Here is a 19,720-nt window from a genome sequence, read left to right as displayed (position 1 = left end):
GGAATCAAACCTGGGCCCCTTGGGTCCGCAGGCTGACGCTCTATCCACTGAGCCAAGCTGGCCAGGGCTATGACCACTAATTTTGACAGCTAGGGGTAATAGAAGTTTAGAAGTAAACAAATTAAACATTCTTAATCAAATATAAATGTGTCACTATCACTAATTGTAAATAAAACTTTTTAGCATTAAAAAAGAAAGGATATTATTTCCATGTTCTCACTTGCACTCCATATACCTTCTCATTAAGGCCAAGTTTTGCAATGGGCTTAGCAAGGCTAAACAAAAGAAACTTAGGTTATGGAGTTTTACCTTGAGTCCTGTTTTCTCGTCATCACTCCCATTATTTGTAGATGGTGTCTCATCTCCTTGCCTGGAAACCAAGACAAAATCTTCACTATTAAGAGTGGATACTGAGTCTGAGGACACACTGATTTTTCCAACAGAAGCCTTGTCATCCATGACTCAAAAATGAAGCTCAACTCATGAATGATTAGATATTTTTTAAATGCCTGAAAAACAAAAACCATAAAGATACTCATATAGAATGTCTACCAGGTATTTATTTATGCTCTAATTCTTACAAAATACAAATGAAAAAAACTTTTTAAAAAACACTTCCAAAATATTTTCCCAAGACTTTCACCACTTAGAGTTTAGGTTTTCTAATCTAGATAATAAGGGAATTTGATGCTATTCAGAGCCAAGATATTCCAGATTTCAAATAAATAAAACATATTCCCTCGAGAACAACTCTACCTACAGTAATTTATTTGGCACATGTTGCAACTCTATTCTTGGCCTTTAAAATTATAACAGTACTACACTTGTTTTCTATCCTTTAATCTGTAAAGATGTACAAATAAAGTATATTGAAGGCACTCAAGTAAATCACTAAGGTTTTCCTACCATTATTGATACTTAAATACTAACAAGTGTTTTTAAGAAAGAAATTCTACAATAACCACCAAGAGAAATAAATTAAAGTGAGGGCAATCATAAATTCTACAGTTGGGAAATACCTTATGTAGCAAGAAATCTGAAGTCCATTAAAAACTCAATCTCCCCATTTCACAGTTTCTTAGAACTCAACTCAATATGAACATTACCAATAAAAGTGTTTTAAGCCAAAAATTCCCAACAGGAAGTATAAAAAATGTGTCACTTATGAAAAGCCATTCAATTATTTATTGACTCCTAGAATAAAACTCAAACTCATCTACCATTTAAAAACCTGGTTCTGCATACTTTGTGGCAATGTTCTCATTTGATTGCCAAAATAGCAACAGAACAAATAGAATGTTATAGTCAGAAAGCTTTAACCAATTAGCAAGAGTAACTCCAGCTCTATGCTTATCTTGTACGTCTAAGTAAAGGTTCTGAGAGTCTGTTTAATCTTTCCAATTAAGAATTCTGATTTATTCTTTGGATTTTTAATTGAACATATACCACATGCCACGCACTACTTTTCCTTCAAAGGCTCATTCCTAGATAACCACCTGGCAGCATGAATCACATAATCCCTGAATATTATAGCTGAAAGAAAACTTAGAAATCATAAATAATATTAAACAAATAAGGAAATGGCAACCCCAAGAAAAGATCACTTAACTAGGTATAACTAAAAGGCTCTAATCCATAACTCTTTGCTGCTTTCTACTTAAACTAATTTCTTTGCTTCCAGGTGATCACAGCCGTACATTTCATAGCAAAAAATCTAAATGCACAGTGTGGCATTCAGCATGCTCCAAAATGTACTTTTGAAAACTTCTTTTAATGTAGTTTTGCTTCATCCACTCAATGAATACTTACTGAGTGTCTAGTGTCTAAAGAACAGATCAGATTCTTGCCCCAAAAGAGTTTATAGTTTAGTTGAGAATACAGACAAATTGCACAGGTTAACAGGTACTGATTTAGGGTAAAAACAAAACAAAAACAACTACTATGGGAACAGGTTGGGAGAGGCGCTAAGACATGGAGCCAAGAAATGTAGTAGAGGTGGTAATGTCTTTGCTAAGGACATATAGGGTATACCCAAAATGTACACACACTTTAACAGCTGATAACTCAATTTTCACTCCTTTTCAGGTATAACTGATTTGAAAGTATGGGTGAAGCCAGACTAATGTCTGAACAAGGAAAATTTATCCTAAAGTGCCACTAGACTTTTTTTTATGGGGATCCATCAAAAATAAAGTTACAGTACAAAACCAGCAACAGTTGATGAATTGAGGGTGCACAAATACGAACGAAATGATTCTTTCTTTGATGTTTGCAATTCCATTGTTTCGCATTATCAGCAGTGCTTGGACCAGAATGATCATCAATTTGAAAACAGGTGTTGACAAAAAAATAAATTCATTTCTGTAGATTCTTTTAAATTTTGAAAATGAACTGTATGTTAATAAACACTGACTTTGTAATCAGTCAAAGTGTGTAAACACTTTTGGGGACACCCTGTATACAGACAGTCCCTAAGTCAGTGATGGGCAACCTTTTGAGCTTGGTGTGTCAAACGTCGCCAAAAAACTGAGCATAACTCGGGTATTGTGTCACTTTGAGGAAAAAACATTATTTCGCAAATGTTTCATCCTCGGCATGCGGCCGCCTCAGCGGTCGCGTGTCATCAGAGATGGCTACGCGTGTCAGTGCTGACACGCGTGTCACAGGTTCGCCATCACTGCCCTAAGTTATGATGGTATGTACAACTTTATGGTGGTGCAAAAGCGATACACATGATAAATTACTTGAGATACTCAACACTTTATCATAAAATAGTCTCTGTTAGGTAATTTTGCCCAACTGTAAGCTAATGTAAGTGTTCTGAGCACATTTAAGATAGGCTGGGCTAAGCTATGATGTTTGGTAGGTTAGATGTATTAAATGCATTTTTTAATCACAATATTTTAAATTATGATGGGTTCATCAGGACATAACCCCATCCTAAGTTAAGAAGCACCTGAACTTCAATACCTCCACATATCTGCACTCATAGTATACTCTTCCTAAAGTGGTTTCCTTGCTTCTGTGCACCATCAACTGCAACTCATTATTCATGATCTAACCCTCCCTTTTCTAGTAGCCTGCCCATTTTCACCCCAGAGCCAAATGAATTATTTGCCTTATTCTGTTCCAACAGCATTTTACATTTTTTATAGTGCCTATTATGCAGTATTACAATTTGCCGGTGAATGCCTCTTAATTTAATCATTACATATCTATTTCACAGATGAGGAAATTGAGGCTTAAAGATATGGTGCTTATTCAAGGTTATGGTTATGTAATTTCTTCAAGGTAATGGTTGTAATGTAATTGTTTAGAGGCAAAACCAAAATGTGAACCCAATGACCTACTTAACTTGATAAAATAGGTGTGAGTGGTACTTGTAACTGAACTTGACATGCTTGAGACTAACTGTGCTAGTCCAGCCACTAGTCCAGGGCTCAGACTTATCTTTATTCCTTTGGTTTTCTTGAAACTCTTTCTTCGTAAAGGAATAGTATTGACTGCCTCCAACTCTACCACTTCAAAGGTATTCCCCACACAAACTGAGCAGTCCCTCTCAAAAATCTGCCCACCCTCCTCTCACCCTCACGAACCTCTTCTTCTAAAAATCAACAACACAATTTCAAAACCTAAAGAATTCTTTTCTGTTCTCATCTTACTTCTACCAGCTGAAATAAATGAAAATACTGACCATTTTCTTATTCTCAAATTCTTGTTTTTCCTTCCATTTTCTACCTCTGACTACCTTTTCTCAGCTGTCATTTAGGTTCCTTCTCTTCTGTCCACTCATTAAATTCCATCCCGTTCCCCTTCTTTTCCCACATTTCCTCCTGGCAATCTCACTAGCTCACTGGCTAACTTCTCTTTACCTTTGACAGGCTCACAGTGGTATAGGAAAAACGCAAGTAAACAAGTAATTACAATACAGTACAGTATAGTGTTTGCTATAATAGAGGTATGCAAAGGGTGTTATGAAAATACATAGGAGGGCTCTGCTACATGTCCCATGGCCATCTCAAAATCAATTACATGTGTGCAAAGCGGACCCCCATTCATTACACAAGCATATTCTTCCTCAGACGTTTCCTATCCTGGTTAACAACTACTGATCCAAGACAAGAATGCCAAAAAATCCTTGACTCATTTTCTCATTCTCCCTTGAAACTCTAATGGATTTTAATTTCAAAACATATTCCCCAAATCTATTCCTTCTTTGCTATCATCCATGTCACTGATTGGTTAGTGCTTCATTCTCTTTCAACTTCTACATGTTAAGTCCCCCTTTCTAGACTCTCTAGTAACTGGTTATCAGCATCCCATAGTTGGTTAATTACTAAAATTCAGATATGATTGTATATCCCATCCCTTCCTCAAAATCTTTGATTGCTCCTGACTCAAAACAAAAATATTCCGCTCTAGCTGGTTTGGCTCAATGGACAGAGTGTCAGCCTTCAGACTTAAGGGTCTGGGGTTCGATTCTGGTCAAGGGCACATGCTAGGGTTGTGGGCTAGATCCCCAGTAGGGGGCATGCAAGAGGCAGCCAATCAATGATTCCCTCTCATCATTGATATTTCTCTCTCCCTCTCATCTTCCTCTCGGAAATCAGTAAAATAATATTTTTTAAAAATAATAATCTAAACTCCTTATATCATTAATTCTTCAAAATCTCTGGAGCCACTCTATCATTCTAGTCTTAACCCTTACTTCTATCAAACCTCACCAGACAACTTACTAAATTGGTTATGCATTTTTATGCTTTCCAGGCTTTGCTCACGCTGTTTGCTAAGGTAGGAATGTCTTCACTTTCCCAGTTAGTCCTTCTCCCCAAACAACAATCTGGTGATACAATCAAACATTCAACTTCCCTGTTTCCCTCTGCAATATTCCTTATTTCCCTCTAGGGTTCCTAAGGCTTTCGTTTGCTTTTTAATTCTACCACAGAATTATAGCATTTATCGCACAGTAAAATATTTTATCTTTCCTACTGCACTGTATTGGTTGATCATTCCAGAAACACTTGCTAAATATAAACCACAAGGTAAATGCTAGGAATACACTGAGCACACACAGTCCCTTTAAAACTACTGTGGTCCTAGCCGGTTTGGCTCAATGGATAGAGCATCGGCCTGTGGACTGAAGGGTCCTGGGTTCGATTCCGGTCAAGGGCAAATGCCCTGGTTGTGGGCTCATTCCCCAATAGGAAGCATGCAGGAGGCAGCCATCATTGATGTTTCCATCTCTCTCTCTCTCTCTCTCTCTCTCCCTTCCTCTCTGAAATCAACAAAAATATATCCTTCCTATATAATAAAAGGTTAATATGCAAATCGACCGATAGATGGAACGACTGGTTGCTATGACGCACACTGACCAACAGGGAGCAGGCGCTCAATGCAGGAACTGCCCCCTGGAGGTCAGTGTGCTCCCATGGGAGAGTGCCGCTCAGCCAGATTCCCTGAGCCGGGCTCATGGCTGGCAAGCACAGCGGTGGTGGCTGGAGCCTCTCCCGCCTCCACGGCAGCACTAAGGACATCCGACTGATAGGCCTGCTAAGTCGGCAGTAGGACATCTCCAGAGGGCTCTAGGACTGCGAGAGGGCACAGGCTGGGCTGAGGGAACACCCATTCCCCCTGAGTGTACGAATTTCATACACAGGGCCTCTAGTTTAAAAATGAAACTACTTGAGGACAGGGAACTTAGATTTTATTCATATTATCTTCATATCTTATTCTTGCCTACCGTCAGTACTCAATAAATTTGATTGGTTGAATGATACTTTTCATAAGTGTTTAACTGATAGGGCAGTGGTCGGCAAACTCATTAGTCAACAGAGCCAAATATCAACAGTACAATTGAAATTTCTTTTGAGAGCCAAATTTTTTAAACTTAAACTTCTTCTAACGCCACTTCTTCAAAATAGACTCGCCCAGGCCGTGGTATTTTGTGGAAGAGCCACACTCAAGGGGCCAAAGAGCCACATGTGGCTCGCGAGCCGCAGTTCGCCGACCACGGTGATAGGGTATAATGTGAGGACAAATAACAAATATGCTATACTATATGCACATGATTAGGATGTGAATATGAATGATGATAGGAATGAAGAGACTCAAAAAGGGCCACCCTGAGTGTGCCTGACTCTTAGACAAGTTGACAACTTTCACAGCCAAAACAAGTTAAACAACACTGAGTCACAAAACATATCTTGGATTCCCTTTGGAACAAAATACTCTCTCATCACTTCCCTCCCAATGCCCATCATTTTTGTGGATCAACCAGTGAGCAAATGAGTGTAGTTTTAGGGAATCTTAAGGAGAATATTTAAATCACCTTGCTAAATCTAAAGAGTTCCGATTTTATACCCAACATGGTACTAAGAAGCTTTACATGCATGAATGCTAATCTTTATACTAACCTTGCCAAATAGGTATTAACTTCATGACAGACAAACTAGGACTAAACTGGTTCAATAACTTGCTTAAGTTCACAGAGAAAATTATGAAACTTGATCCAAACTCTGGTATCTGGGTACCACTGTTCTTTTCTGAAATGCATCTCTCCTCTGTGGTATTCCTGTCTCCGTTATCTGCCCATTCCAATACATCCTCTTATGCTGCTCCTAGTTGCATCCTTCTAAAACACAGATCTGATAAGATTACTCTCTGCTCAGAAAAAGAACAAGATAGGAAATAGCAAAGGAATCAAATTTCAAAGATGCTATAGCAGGCCAATTCCTATGGGTGTGTAGCCCTTTAAAATTAATCAAGCAGAGTGCAAGAGAAGATATAGTATTTTTAAAAATTGCACCGTGTTAATCTCCCCCCCTTTTTTTTTTCTGACTCTGAAGTTTGTTTCCCTGCATTAGTTTTCACATAAATTTCTTACAGCCTATCCCTGGGAAGGGTGGGAAAATCTAACAAAACTCAACAGAAAAATCATCCCTTCTTATTTATTTATAAAATAAAAATAAATTCCTTTCCATCACTATACTAATTGCTAAACAATAGATGTATGTCTTCATTTAAGTCTGACTCTGAATTTGAGGGCTAAAGTAATTCTTTAAGAACCATATTAATGTAAGCTTTCTGAATAATTTTAGCTTAGCTTAAAAAAGCAAAAACAAAAGAAAAACTTATTAATTTTGGGCCTACAGCACTTAGGCAAGATAAACCACTTTGTCTAAAAGTCAGTCAGACAAATTTTAACCTATAATGCCTGTGACAATTCCTTAAACTATGAAGTTACTCTTTTAGTTCAATTTCAGATGAACTAAAAAAGATAGACACCTTAGGAATATAGGAATTTGTAAGATTTTTAATTTTTAAGAGATTTTTTAAATTTTAATCTTCTAAAATTGTGGTTAAATATACATAACATAATCTTTACCATTTTAGCCATATTTAAATGTACAGTTCTGTGGCATTAAGTACATTCACATTGCTGTATAACCATCCCCACTGTCCATTGCTATAACTTTTTCATCTTCTTTAGCTGAAATAATACCTACTAAACAATAACACTCACCTAACAATAACTCCCATTCCCACAGGCAACCAATATTCTATTTTCTATCTCTCTGAATTTTACTACTCCAGGGACCTCACATAAGTAGTGGAATCATACCAATATTTGTCTTTTTATAGCTGGCTTATATTACTTCAAAGTTCATCTATGTTGTAGCCTGTGTCAGAATTTCCTTTAAGGTTCAATAACATTCCAATGTATGTAAGTGCCACATTTTGTTTATACATTCATTGGTCAATAAAAGTTTTAAAAGACTGGTTGTAACTTAATAGAATTGTTAGAATAAAACTCACAAAATCAGTCAAGTGCCTAAAGAAGACAGCCAATGTTTTCAGAGTTATTTCTCACTTTCTCATGAATAATCAAGCTTCATTAAGACTTTCAAAAGTCAACAGTCTGGTATAATGTTTAAAAAAACAACAACTGGGAGTTGAACTTCTCAGTCCTTTTTGATATACAATAGATGACATTATAGCTTCAGTTTTATCATATGTAAAATGAGGGGACTGAACCCTTTCTATTATTTTGGGAATGAGAGTACCCAGGAAAGGAGCAGGGATGCCAGGTGCTTTCAAGTCCTAATCCTTGATGTAAGCATTAGTTCCATTTTTACAAGTGAAGAAACTGAGTCTCAGAGTCATTAAGTAGGTTACCTTTAGTTATATACTCAGTAAGTGGCAGACTTGGGAAATCTAAATCATTTTTATTCTAAAGTTCACCCTCTCCTCTCTATATATTGATACCTCTAGTGAAATATAGAAGATGTAAGGCCAGGGGATGAAAAGCACCTAAAACTCATTTAACACTATTGATTAAGTGCAATTCTGTTGACACCTGAAAAAACTAACCCATATAAGTGGTTTCCCCCATGTTCCTGTGGCTATTTCAGGAAACAGAACTTTTTCCGGCAGAACTCTAGGTATGCTTCACTTCAACACAATAGCTCTGAAACGAAATATTTAAATTATTTGGATGGCATTTCCACAACAGACACCTATCTCTGGGAACACAGGAAAAGTCAGCTTAATATTATTGTACTACTCATTCACAAGGTCAGATTGAATTTCTGACCTTGCTAATATAGATTTTTTTAAAAGGTAACCTTGTCTTTACTTATTCTGGAACAAATTTCTAAAGCATAATATAATTAATTTTATAAATATAAAAATGTGAGTATTTTTGAGCAACACAGAATCATTCAAAAACTTTTCTTCCTTTTAGGAAGTTAGTCATATGTTTTCTTCTCATCTACAGTGAAGAAAATGAATCTATCCCATTTAGAATATCAACCTGTCTACACTCAAATCTGAAACATTTATATTACTCATTTCTCCTTAAACTATGTGAATTTAATGCCATGCAAGCAAATCATTTGATAGATAACCAAAGTCTAAGATATATGCAGTAATTATGGTTTCTCCTTTCTATGACCTCTGACTTTCAGGGGAATGTGTATAGGCAAACCACAAATGTTTGGCAAAAGACACGTTTCATGCACTTTCTGATAAAAGAAGACCCTGGTCCACAGTTACACAAGGATAGTGGGACATTTGACAAGTGTGGGAAATCAATAAACATTTCCTGAGTATCTTCATTAACAGCACTGGAATAGGCACTACATAAGATTAAAAATTTTAATAAATATTCAAGTTCCACAGGTGTTTTTAAAACTATCTGAAAAGATCTTTTCTCACAATCAAAAGCAAAAATAAAACTTCCTGCTAGGGAACAATTTTAGACAGAAATCACCCTTTTCTTCAATTCACAGAGAACTGAACAGGTAAGTACAATAAAGATATAACCATAACCATTTCTCTTCTGCAGATATATCAGAGGTCTATTCATAGACAATCGTGTATCACAGCAAAGGGATTTATGTGACATGTTCCTACTCTTACATTGCCAGAATCCATTTATCAGCATACTTCAAGGGCATACAGTTTATTGCCTATACAGTAAAAATATTAAAATTGTTAACTCAAAGCTCTTCCCTACAGTAGTATTACAGAAATACCCAACATTCAATCCAATTTAGCCTTAAATGCTGTCTCTAATACCCTTGATGACATTTACAATATGTTCCCTAAGAAAGATACCGCATATCAATTTCTTTCCCTGATATAAAGGTCATCCTCAGAAAATGGAAAATTATAACCATAGGTTGATGGTTATAATTACCAAAATGTGTAAATAATGGAAAATGGGAAAAAGTAGTTTCAAAAATAGTCAAATTATTGTTACACTTTAAGAAATAATGTTTTGTTGCTCTAACTGGTTTGGCTCAATGGATGGAGTGTCAGCCTGTGGACTGAAAGGTCCCAGGTTCGATTCCAGCCAAGGGCACATGCCTGGGTTGCGGGCTCGATCCCCAGTAGGGGGCGTGCAAGAGGCAGCCAACCAATGATTCTCTCACATCATTGATGTTTCTATCTCTTTCTCCCTCTCCCTTCCTCTCTGAAATCAATAAAATATGTATTTAAAATAAATAAATAAATAAATGACAACAAAGTATTTAAAAAAAAAAAGAAAGAAATAATGTTTTGTTAAAGTTACCATGTGAACTAACTTGCTAATGTATATTAAGAAATGTCAGATTTTTGTATGGAGAAAAATTACCACAAAGATGAACAGACCCCAGAGAGTAGTGATTCAGAACCTAAAAGTTAATGCAACCTTAACTGGAGATACATAAACATGCATTAACTTTTACTGCAAACCTCCAAATACAGCAGCATAAGCATATAATTAATATACACTCCTTCACATTTTTAAAAGTATATTTTTATTTTATTTTTACAGAGAGGAAGGGAGAGGGATAGAGTGTTAGAAACATCATGAGAGAGGAACATCAATCAACTGTCTCCTGCACACCTCCTACTGGGGATGTGCCACAACCAAGGTACATGCCCTTGACCTGAATCGACCCTGGGACCCTTCGGTCCGCAGGCCGACGCTCTATCCACTGAGTCAAACCAGTTAAGGGCTCCTTCACATTTTAAGGCCAAGGTAATATACACTATTTAATGTCATGCATGAACTTGAAAACAAGTTTTACTTTTACTATTTAATGATCCATAGAAAAAGGGATTGGGGTGGGGAGAGGTTAGGCCTTATAGAACTCTACTATGATATAACGAACCATCTTCAAAAAATTCTCACTGTTGACTACCTCAAAGTATTACAGTTGCTTTGGAAAGAGAAAAACTTACCAGGCTAAATTCTATAAACTGAAGTGTTAATGACTTGCAAACTGCCATATTTGGTCAGACAGTCTTTGCACACAAAGAGAAACAGCTGTTAGGGTCAACAATAGAGGTTACAATATAAGTTTAAATGTATATCTAATATTGTTTTGACTTACAAGTTTTCGAAAGAATAATGATCTGAGGATGATCAGAAAACAAGGGGGCAGGAGGGACAGAACAAGGTGACCAAATTATTGCAAAATGAAACAGCTGTTAAATTGATACACTGTTTTTTTCATATATACCAATGGACATGACTCTATTTTAGCCTTGGACTTACTTTCTTTGGGACCTAACTATGGAAAACAAATAAAACAAGGCAATTACATACAAAGCACCCAAATGTCATGCCCAACTATGAGTTATCTATGTTGGTTAAATTAGTATTTCTTTAATATTTGAGCTCTATCACCAAGAAAGATATGAGTTTTACTCATTTATTCCACCTGCTTGAAAAGGTTAATGATATCTGATTATATTGAAAATTACACAGATGATATAATAGGCAGCCTAGTCAAAACCTCAGCACACTCAACAGTAGCACCAATATAAATGAATAATTTTCTGAAGCCTTCAGTCAAAGGTCACTTGTTAAAACAATTACTCTGAAATGATGAGACCTTCAAAGTAGGCTTTATTTTAGCTGGACACATTCTCAATAAAAGACAATGACTTCTTTAAAAGAATCTGAGCTGCCAAGTCTAGCTGGAAATATACTCAATAAAAGACAATGACTTCTTTAAAGAATCTGGGCTATAAAGTTGATATATATTTGTGGGAAACCATGTCGCCCTCATGTAAATAATATGCAGAATACACTTCTTTCAATATGCCGTAGAAAAGATAAGAAGCAGGTGTCTTCACTTTTACAGTATCACTAAATTACCTCTTAATTCAGATTAAGCACCTGTAAACTGCTAATAGAACACTATGCCAAAAATACCAAAATGTGTACATAGTTATAGGTTAACTATCCAGACAAATATATACCTTAACACCAACCAGTTAATTAACTGGAAACTGAATTATAAAACTAAAACAACAAAAATGAAATGTACCAAAAATAGCAACAGTTCAATTACAAATTTGAGTTGATAAATCCTATTAAAGCTACTTACGAATTTTAAATGTTACCCATACAAAGCAATCATGGATTCAAATTTTACTAAAGCAAACTGAGTTCTACAAAGCAAGATCACAAAGAATTCTCTCCCTTATTCATTTGTAGTTTGAATAAACACTACTTAATAGCCTTCAAAATATATAAAACAGCCCTCTCCACCAACAGGTCCTTTTTTTTTTTTTTTTAAGTTAAATGTGTACTTCCTTGGCAACTAAGCTTTTTTTCAACTACTTTGCAAACATCAGTTTAATGTGACACAGTTCAAGTCACCCTCCATTGTTTTTTACTTCCTAAATAAACAAAGCAGCTGGAAACACACACGCGCGCGCGCCCGCGCTTTGGACTTACTACTCCAGTTACACATATGTGAATACAGGTGTTTATTAGAGTGAAAATAAAATAATTATGAAACCTGTCCCTGGCAGTGTTTGTTTTTTTTTCACATTGATAAAAATAGCAAAAGCTAAAATATCTCACATTCAAATTGGAACAGGATTTTGAACTAACGGAGAACTAGTAGTGTGAGTACCAGGTATCATGATTACTTTTGCTTCCAATATAAAAGAATCTCCGAGTAACCCTAGTATGGAAATGCTTGTAAAAGCAGGTGCAGATGGTAATAGGCTTAATGATACTGACCAAAGTACTACCAGGCAATGGACAGCGAATACTTGGAAGTCTGGTTATTTTCTGGCTTAACACCTAAAACCCTGAAGTTTGCTGAGAATCAAGACACCGCAAGGAAGTATTGGGAGCAGATATTTAAAGAAGATGGGGCAAGCGGGATGCCGCAGACAACTTCAAGTTTAGGCGGGGAAAATGAGATGGTCAGGCCAACACGAGATGGCAGATCCACACCAAAAGAAAGCAAGTCTTTCAAATGAGTCGCAGCCCAGGAAGACCGGCCGAGGCCGAGGCCAGCCTAAGTCAGATACGGGCCCGGGGGGCAATACGGAGAAACTGAGGCGGAGGAAAGGCCAGATTCCCACACAGGACCTGGCCCAAAACATTAAAGTCAAAAGCCAAACCGGCGTTGCTAGGGGCCCAGAGGGACAGCCACTAGTTTAAGACTCTGAAGACAGACACCCACCCAAGACAGGGGGAACCGGTTCGGGCAGGGGCTCCGCGAGCGTTCCCACTTGCGCATGCGCCCTCTCCCCTCCGCCGCAGCTTCCCCTCCCCCCAATCACAGCTCCCCTCACAACACGGCTCTTCCAGGGAGCTGAACGCAGGCTCGCCAGCCCAGGCCCGCGGGATGGGAACGTAGGTTGGCTCCTCGCAGAGGAGACCCCCTGGCTTGGTAGAGGGAGGAGGGGGAGGGGAAACGCGGCCCTACCCGACCCGCCGTCTCCTCCTCCACCGCCTGCCGTTCGCCGTCCCGGAGGCTTCGTCGCCTGGGCCTCCCTAGCTGCCCAGCCCCCGTCTTCCCCGCCCCCTATTCACGTGAGAGCGGCTTTTTCCGCTCTCTGCCCGCCTCCCGCCCCGTGTCATAGGTCCGCGGCTGAGCCGCGCCGCCCCATTGGTCCAACAACAAGCGGCGAGGGCGTACTTCCTCTCCTCGACGCCCCACCTGGGCTTTCAGCCCGCCCCGAGAGTCTGCGCCTGCGCGGAGTCTACACGGGAGACCAGCCCAGTCACTGGCTGGGCTTGGACAGGTAGTGGCTGTATGGCTGTAGCAGGGACTGAAAGCAGGACGGGACTAAGGAATTAGGAGGGAGAGTGAGAGGAAGCAGGCTGCATAGTACCTTTTGAGCAGGGAATCTTCTGTCCACCTTTCACGTTGAATACTTTTTCAAAAGCGGCGCCTGTTAGTCAACTCACCTGGTCTTTATTGCGCACAGATGTGCCAAGAATAGTGATGGGTGCTGGAGATCTTATTAGGCTTTACTACAAACATATGAGAATCTGACTTTTCTCGTTTTACAAAGGAGCCCAACCTAAGTTACAGAATTCAGTCTAGAAGTAAAACTTCTGACTCTGTCCAAGGCCTTGAGATTATTAGAGACACACAGAATAACACAGAAATGAACAAGGTTGTTTCAGTGTTACTCAAAAATGCGGCTGGAATTTTATTTGAAAATCATTCAAAAGTAGTATATAGAGCAACAACGTAACGCATTTTGAAGTCCCTGTCCTGAATAAATTTACAATGTAGTTGGAAATAAAAACGATGATTATTAAAGGTGCTATTTCAGTCTTGATAATTTATAAAATAATTCTACAACCTTTTTTTTTTTTTTTAATTCAAATAGCATATGCTCTTTTCCTGGTGAATGACTCATTCCCAATGTTTTCCTGTGGATATTGAATCTAAATCAACCAGAGAAAAAGCTGTGTTGTTACAGTACTCTTTGTGACTTGTCTGTCACAATAGACTCGCTAAAACTCCCTCAAGAAATAGTTCTGTTCCTTTTCTCCTTATACATTTATAAAGTAATAATACACATTTAAAAGATACAGTATTAGGAAGAAAGTAAAATGCCCTGAATTCCTGACAACCACTTTTAATATTTTGGTGACCATACATGCATGTATTTCTTGACTCATGTACACCCCAACATATATGTAAACCTTAAGAGAAAATTTTGAAACAAAATTTTATTACAGAATAGTATATCTTGGAGAAAAATACACACAAGCTAAAATAACAAATAAAAATATCACATTCCCACCACCAATGTTAATACTTTAATACAGGCGTCCTCAAACTACAGCCCGCGGGCCACATGCGGGTGTTTTTGCCGTTTTGTTTTTTTACTTCAAAATAAGATATGTGCAGTGTGCATAGGAATTTGTTCATAGTTTTTTTTAAACTATAGTCCGGCCCTCCAACCGTCTGAGGGACAGTGAACTGGCCCCCTGTTTAAAAAGTTTGAGGACCCCTGCTTTAATACATCCTTCTGTGTCAACATAATTGTTTTTCAAAATGAGGTCACAGTATAGAAATCTACTTTATTCAACGAACAACATATACATTATTTCAGTCAATTTTCCTCTCATATAATTCCTAGATCATATTCAAATTTTATATCAACCTAACAATGTTTTTCCTGTTGGCTTTCCCAAATCAGTAATATTTCAGTAAATCTTCCCCTCATTTAATACCTAACTATAATCAAATTTTCTGTTACCTGCAATACATTTTTCAACAGCTAGTTTTCCCTAGTTAGTATCAAATCCAGGGCCACATATTGCATCTAGTATTGTCCCCAAGTATTTTTTAATCTAGCACTTAAGAAAAAAATATAAAGACATTGGCTTATTAAAGAAATTAGAGCACTTTAAGCACCTTCTGAAACCAAATAGTTGCTTCCTCAAGGTCACTGAGTTTGTTCCTCTCCCAAGCATGTCTAACTCTCGGCTGGCATGTCAAACTCAAAGGCTAACATGGGCCATATAAACAAGGTTTAAGTTTATGTGGGCCGCAAAAAAACAAAAGCTTCAATTTTCATAGAAACATAGGTTTATTTTGATAGGGACATGCTGAATACAAAGGGCTGAAATAAATGAGTAATCATTAACATAAAATAATAGAACATTTTAATAAAAATTAATATTTTTTCTTGAACATTAACTTACCAGACACTGAATAACTGCACAAATTAATAAGCGCAACACAAATAAACCTATTTTTCTTGTTCTCCAAAAGTGAAATTATTTGATGTTGTGCACACCAAACAAGTCAGTACAAGACTAATGACGTGGCAATCAGCTGCTAAAATATTCACTGCTAGTATTAGTGGAGAGAAATGATGCGCCTTCGAGTAAGGCAAGTAGGGAAATGAGTGTAACATGATTACAGTAATCAGTCATTAGTGAACGTTTTGTTCGTTATTAATAATTATGTATAACAGGACATTGTAAAATTTAAGTTACCAAATTTTTATTAAATCGTTTCTTACATACAATTATATTAGCTGGGCCGCAAAAATATTCGTTGTGTTTGACATGCTTGCTCTAGACCTTGTATTTCCTTGAGATATGACTTCCAGTTATATTAAAGTCAAACATTTTGGGCTAGCACATACCGTAAGTTATATGTCATATAATACAGAACCCAAGTATTTAGAGAACAAGGTTCTTATTTCCTATCCTGGCTCCAGCAAGCACACTTGAATCCTATCTAATAAAAGAGTAATATGCAAATTGACTGTTACTCCAAGACACAAATATGGCCGCCCCCATATGGTCAAAGATGACTGCCACAAGATGGCCTGCAGGGGAGTGCAGTTGTGGGCAGTTAGGACTGACCAGGCCAGCAGAGGAGGGCAGTTGGGGGTGACCAGGCCAGCAAGGGAGGGCAGTTGGGGGTGACCGGGCTGGCAGAGGAGGGCAGTTGGGGGGGACCAGGCCAGCAGGGGAGGGCAGTTGGTGGGGACCAGGCCTGCAAGGGAGGGCAGTTGGGGGGGACCAGGACAGCAGGGTAGGGCAGTTGGGAGGAACCAGGCCAGCAGAGGAGGGCAGTTGGGGGTGACCAGGCCAGCAGAGGAGGGCAGTTGGGGGTGACCGGGCTGGCAGAGAAGGGCAGGGAGCTTGGGGGGGGGTGGGGGGAGCCGGGCTGGGGCAGGCCTGCAGGGGAGGGCTGTTGGGGGGGGACCAGCCTGCAGGGGAGGGTGGGGGGGGGCCATCAGGGGTTGGGGGGAACCCAGGCCTGCAGGGGGGGAGTTGGGGGGGACCAGGCCTGTACAGGAGGGCAGTTGGGGGGACACAGGCCTGCAGGGGAGGACAGTTGTGGGTGATCAGGCAAGCAGGGAGGGAAGTTGGGGTGACCAGGCCTGCAGGGGAGGACAGCTGGGGGGACCCAGGCTTGCAGGGGAGGACAGTTTGGGGGGACCAAGCCTGCAGGGGAGGACAGTTGTGGGTGATCAGGCAAGCAGGGGGGCAGTTGGGGGGACCCAGGCCTGAATGGGAGGACAGTTTGGGGGGACCAGGCCTGCAGGGGAGGACAGTTGGGGGGGGAGGGCAGTTGGGGGGGACCAGGCCAGCAGGGGAGGTCAGTTGGGGGGGGACCAGGCCTGCAGGGGAGGGCAATTTGGAGGGACCAGGGCTGCAGGGGTGGACAATTGGGGGGAGGGGGACCCAGGCCTGCAGGGGAGGGCAGTTGGGGAGGGGGCTGGCCTGCAGGGGAGGGCAGTTGGGGGCGACCAGGCCTGCAGGGGAGGACAGTTAGGGGCAATCGGGCCAGCCAGGGAGCAGTTAGGCATCGATCAGGCTGGCAAAGGGGTGGTTAGTGGGTGATCAGGCTGGCAGAAGCAGTTAGGGGCAATCAGGCAGAGGCAGGCGAGCGGTTGGGATCCAGCAGTCCTGGATTGTGAGAGGGATATCCAACTGCCCATTTAGGCCCGATCCCACTGGGCCCCCCAAACTGTCCTCCCCTGCAGGCCTGGGTCCCCCGCAACTGTCCTCCACTGCAGGCCTGGTGCCCCCCCCCCACACACACACACACACTGGGATCCGGCCTAAACGGGTGGTCAGACATCCCTCAAGGGGTCCCAGATTGGAGAGGGTGCAGGCTGGACTGAGGGACACCCCCCACCGTGCACGAATTTCATGCACCAGGCCTCTAGTATAAAGATGATTGCCTGCCACAAGCTGAAGGGATAAGACATGGTTAGGTGTTATCACACTGAAGGCTGACACTGAAATGAAGCTCAATTTACCAACCAAGCTTTCCCCTGGAAAATGCAAGTTTTCAAATAGACTCCAGAGTTCCAAAATAGTTACTTGAGATTGTGCCAGGACAATTGGTAGAGAGATGAGTTCCTTGCACTTCCTACTCCATCTGAGGAACAGAAAAAGAAAAATGAACAGAGGCATAGGGATCTATTGGACACTGTCAAGAGAAACAAAATACCCCTGTGGGAATCCCAGGAGAAGAGAGAAAGGGGAGGAAGAATAATTATCAAACTGTAGCAAGCCAAAGAAAAGAATCTTGAAAGTAGCAAGAAAGAAATACAAAGGACCCTCTATAAGGTAAACAGCCAATTTTTCATCCTAAACCTTGGAGGCCAGAAATTAGTGGGTTGATAATATTCCAAGTGCTGACAGGAAAAAAAAAAAAAGTGTTGACAAAGAATTCTGTATCTAGCAAGACTGTTTTTTAAAAATAAGGGAAGAGTCCAGTTGGTGTGACTTAGTGGTTGAGTGTTGACCCATAAACCAGGAGGTCACGGTTTGATTCCAAGTCACATGTCCAGGATTCGGGCTAGATCTCTGGATCGCTGGTGCGGGCAGTCAATCGATGATTCACATCATTGATGTTTCTCTCTCTCTCCCCATCTCCCTTCCTCTCTCTGAAAATCAATAAAAAGAGGGAGATATGAACAAATTCCCTAATTTTAAAGAAGTTAAGGGAGTTTGTTACTGTTAGTTATCACTGAACCTGTGTTATGCCCAGATTTCGTGATCCCCAAAGACCACCAGGGAGCCGAGCCAGATGCAAACGCAAAGAACCTTTATACGTGTTAGCACGAGCTCAATCCCACATACACCGGCCCGGTGGCGAGGTGGGGAGAGCGCGAGCCTTGGGAGAACAAAGGCTTTATAGGGGGTCCAAAGCAGTGGGCAGGGGGAGCGTTCGTGGCCCCCATCGATTGGTCAGGGGGCAGGATCAGGGGTCTGGTTACGAAGGGGCACTGTGCAGTTTGCCTAATTTGGACTGAGCCCACTTCTCTGCATTCCTATCAGCAGGTTTGTCCAACTGCTACATTCTCGCGGTTTACAGGGAGGGGCAGCAGGAAGAGTTGCAGAATGGCGGGATACAGAGCAAAAGAAAAATTATGGAAGGAAACATTATAAAAGTAACACAAAGAACTTCATGGAGTCAACCTAGTTCAGCTCTATCATCCCCCCCTTGTCATGAGACTTACAGGCCCAATCATGGGTCGGTTTGCACCCCCATTTCTTTTTCCGTTGGTAGCGGCTTATACTGAGTGTGTAGCACTATCATCTGTACAACCCCTATTCGTTCCTTGATGAACTGAACTAATCTATTGATGATGTAGGGGCCGAAGGTCAGCAGCAGGAGTAGGATTATAAGGAGCCCAATAAGGGCGGAGACGAGGGTGATTAACCAGGGGGACCAATTGAACAGAGATTCATACCAGGACTGCGATCTCTCTCTTTCTAACCTGCGCTTCTGCAATCCTTCTCTTAAGAGGGCCATAGACTTTTTCACGACCCTGGAGTGGTCGACATAGAAGCAACATTCCTCTCCCAAGGCCGCACAAAGGCCCCCTTGCTGCATGAACAGTAAGTCTAATCCTCTCCTATTTTGTAGTATTACCTCCGATAAGGAAGTAAGCGATTCCTGTAGATGGGAGATTGATTTCTCGATTCTTTCTATATCTAAGTCTATGGCTGCCCTCAGGGTTCCATAATTCTTGTCCTGGATGACGAGTGAGGATATCCCAGTTCTCGCTCCCGCCAACCCGAGCCCCAAGAGCGCAGCCATAGTCAGGATGGTAATAGGCTCTCTCTCGCTTCTGGGATTGGCAAAGCCAAACCTGTTAAGTATCTCGTCCCCCGTATGATATATGAGCCTGGGGATCAACTGGACGAGTATGCAAAAGCCTTCCTTTGGGGAGTTGAGGATTCTTGAGTGGACGCAGGGAGCAAGGCCACTGGAACAGGCCCACCATGCATTCTCAGGGGGAAGTAGATACACTGTCCTATTGGGAACGGTAAGGGCTTCATTACAGAGATGCGATTGTTCGGGGACACGTGGCCTATGCAAGTGCCCTGCCCTGTTACTGCCTGGAGGGGTAGTCTAGCAGCAGACTGCTGCCATCTACAGGAGCTGGAATTAATGGCTGTGGTGTATTTGCCGCT

At 40.7% G+C, this 19,720-nt stretch overlaps 1 protein-coding gene across 1 annotated transcript in view; it reads right to left on the bottom strand.

Annotated features, from left to right (window-relative positions):
• RABGAP1 (RAB GTPase activating protein 1) overlaps positions 1–13,280 on the bottom strand; it is a 119,643-nt gene extending 106,363 nt beyond the window's left edge. The window contains exons 1-2 of the mRNA XM_008155269.3: positions 13,227–13,280; positions 310–509 (exon numbers count right to left, since the gene is read on the bottom strand). Coding sequence (XP_008153491.2) covers positions 310–459 — 150 coding nt within the window. The 5' untranslated portion in view covers positions 460–509; positions 13,227–13,280. The remainder of the gene's footprint in view (positions 1–309; positions 510–13,226) is intronic.
• Between the last annotated feature and the right edge of the window lie 6,440 nt (positions 13,281–19,720).

The sequence above is a fragment of the Eptesicus fuscus genome, chromosome 15, assembly GCF_027574615.1.
Source record: "Eptesicus fuscus isolate TK198812 chromosome 15, DD_ASM_mEF_20220401, whole genome shotgun sequence".
Lineage (NCBI taxonomy): Eukaryota > Metazoa > Chordata > Mammalia > Chiroptera > Vespertilionidae > Eptesicus > Eptesicus fuscus.
Note: the sequence above shows the minus strand (reverse complement) of the source record. Positions and strands in the feature narration are given on the sequence as shown.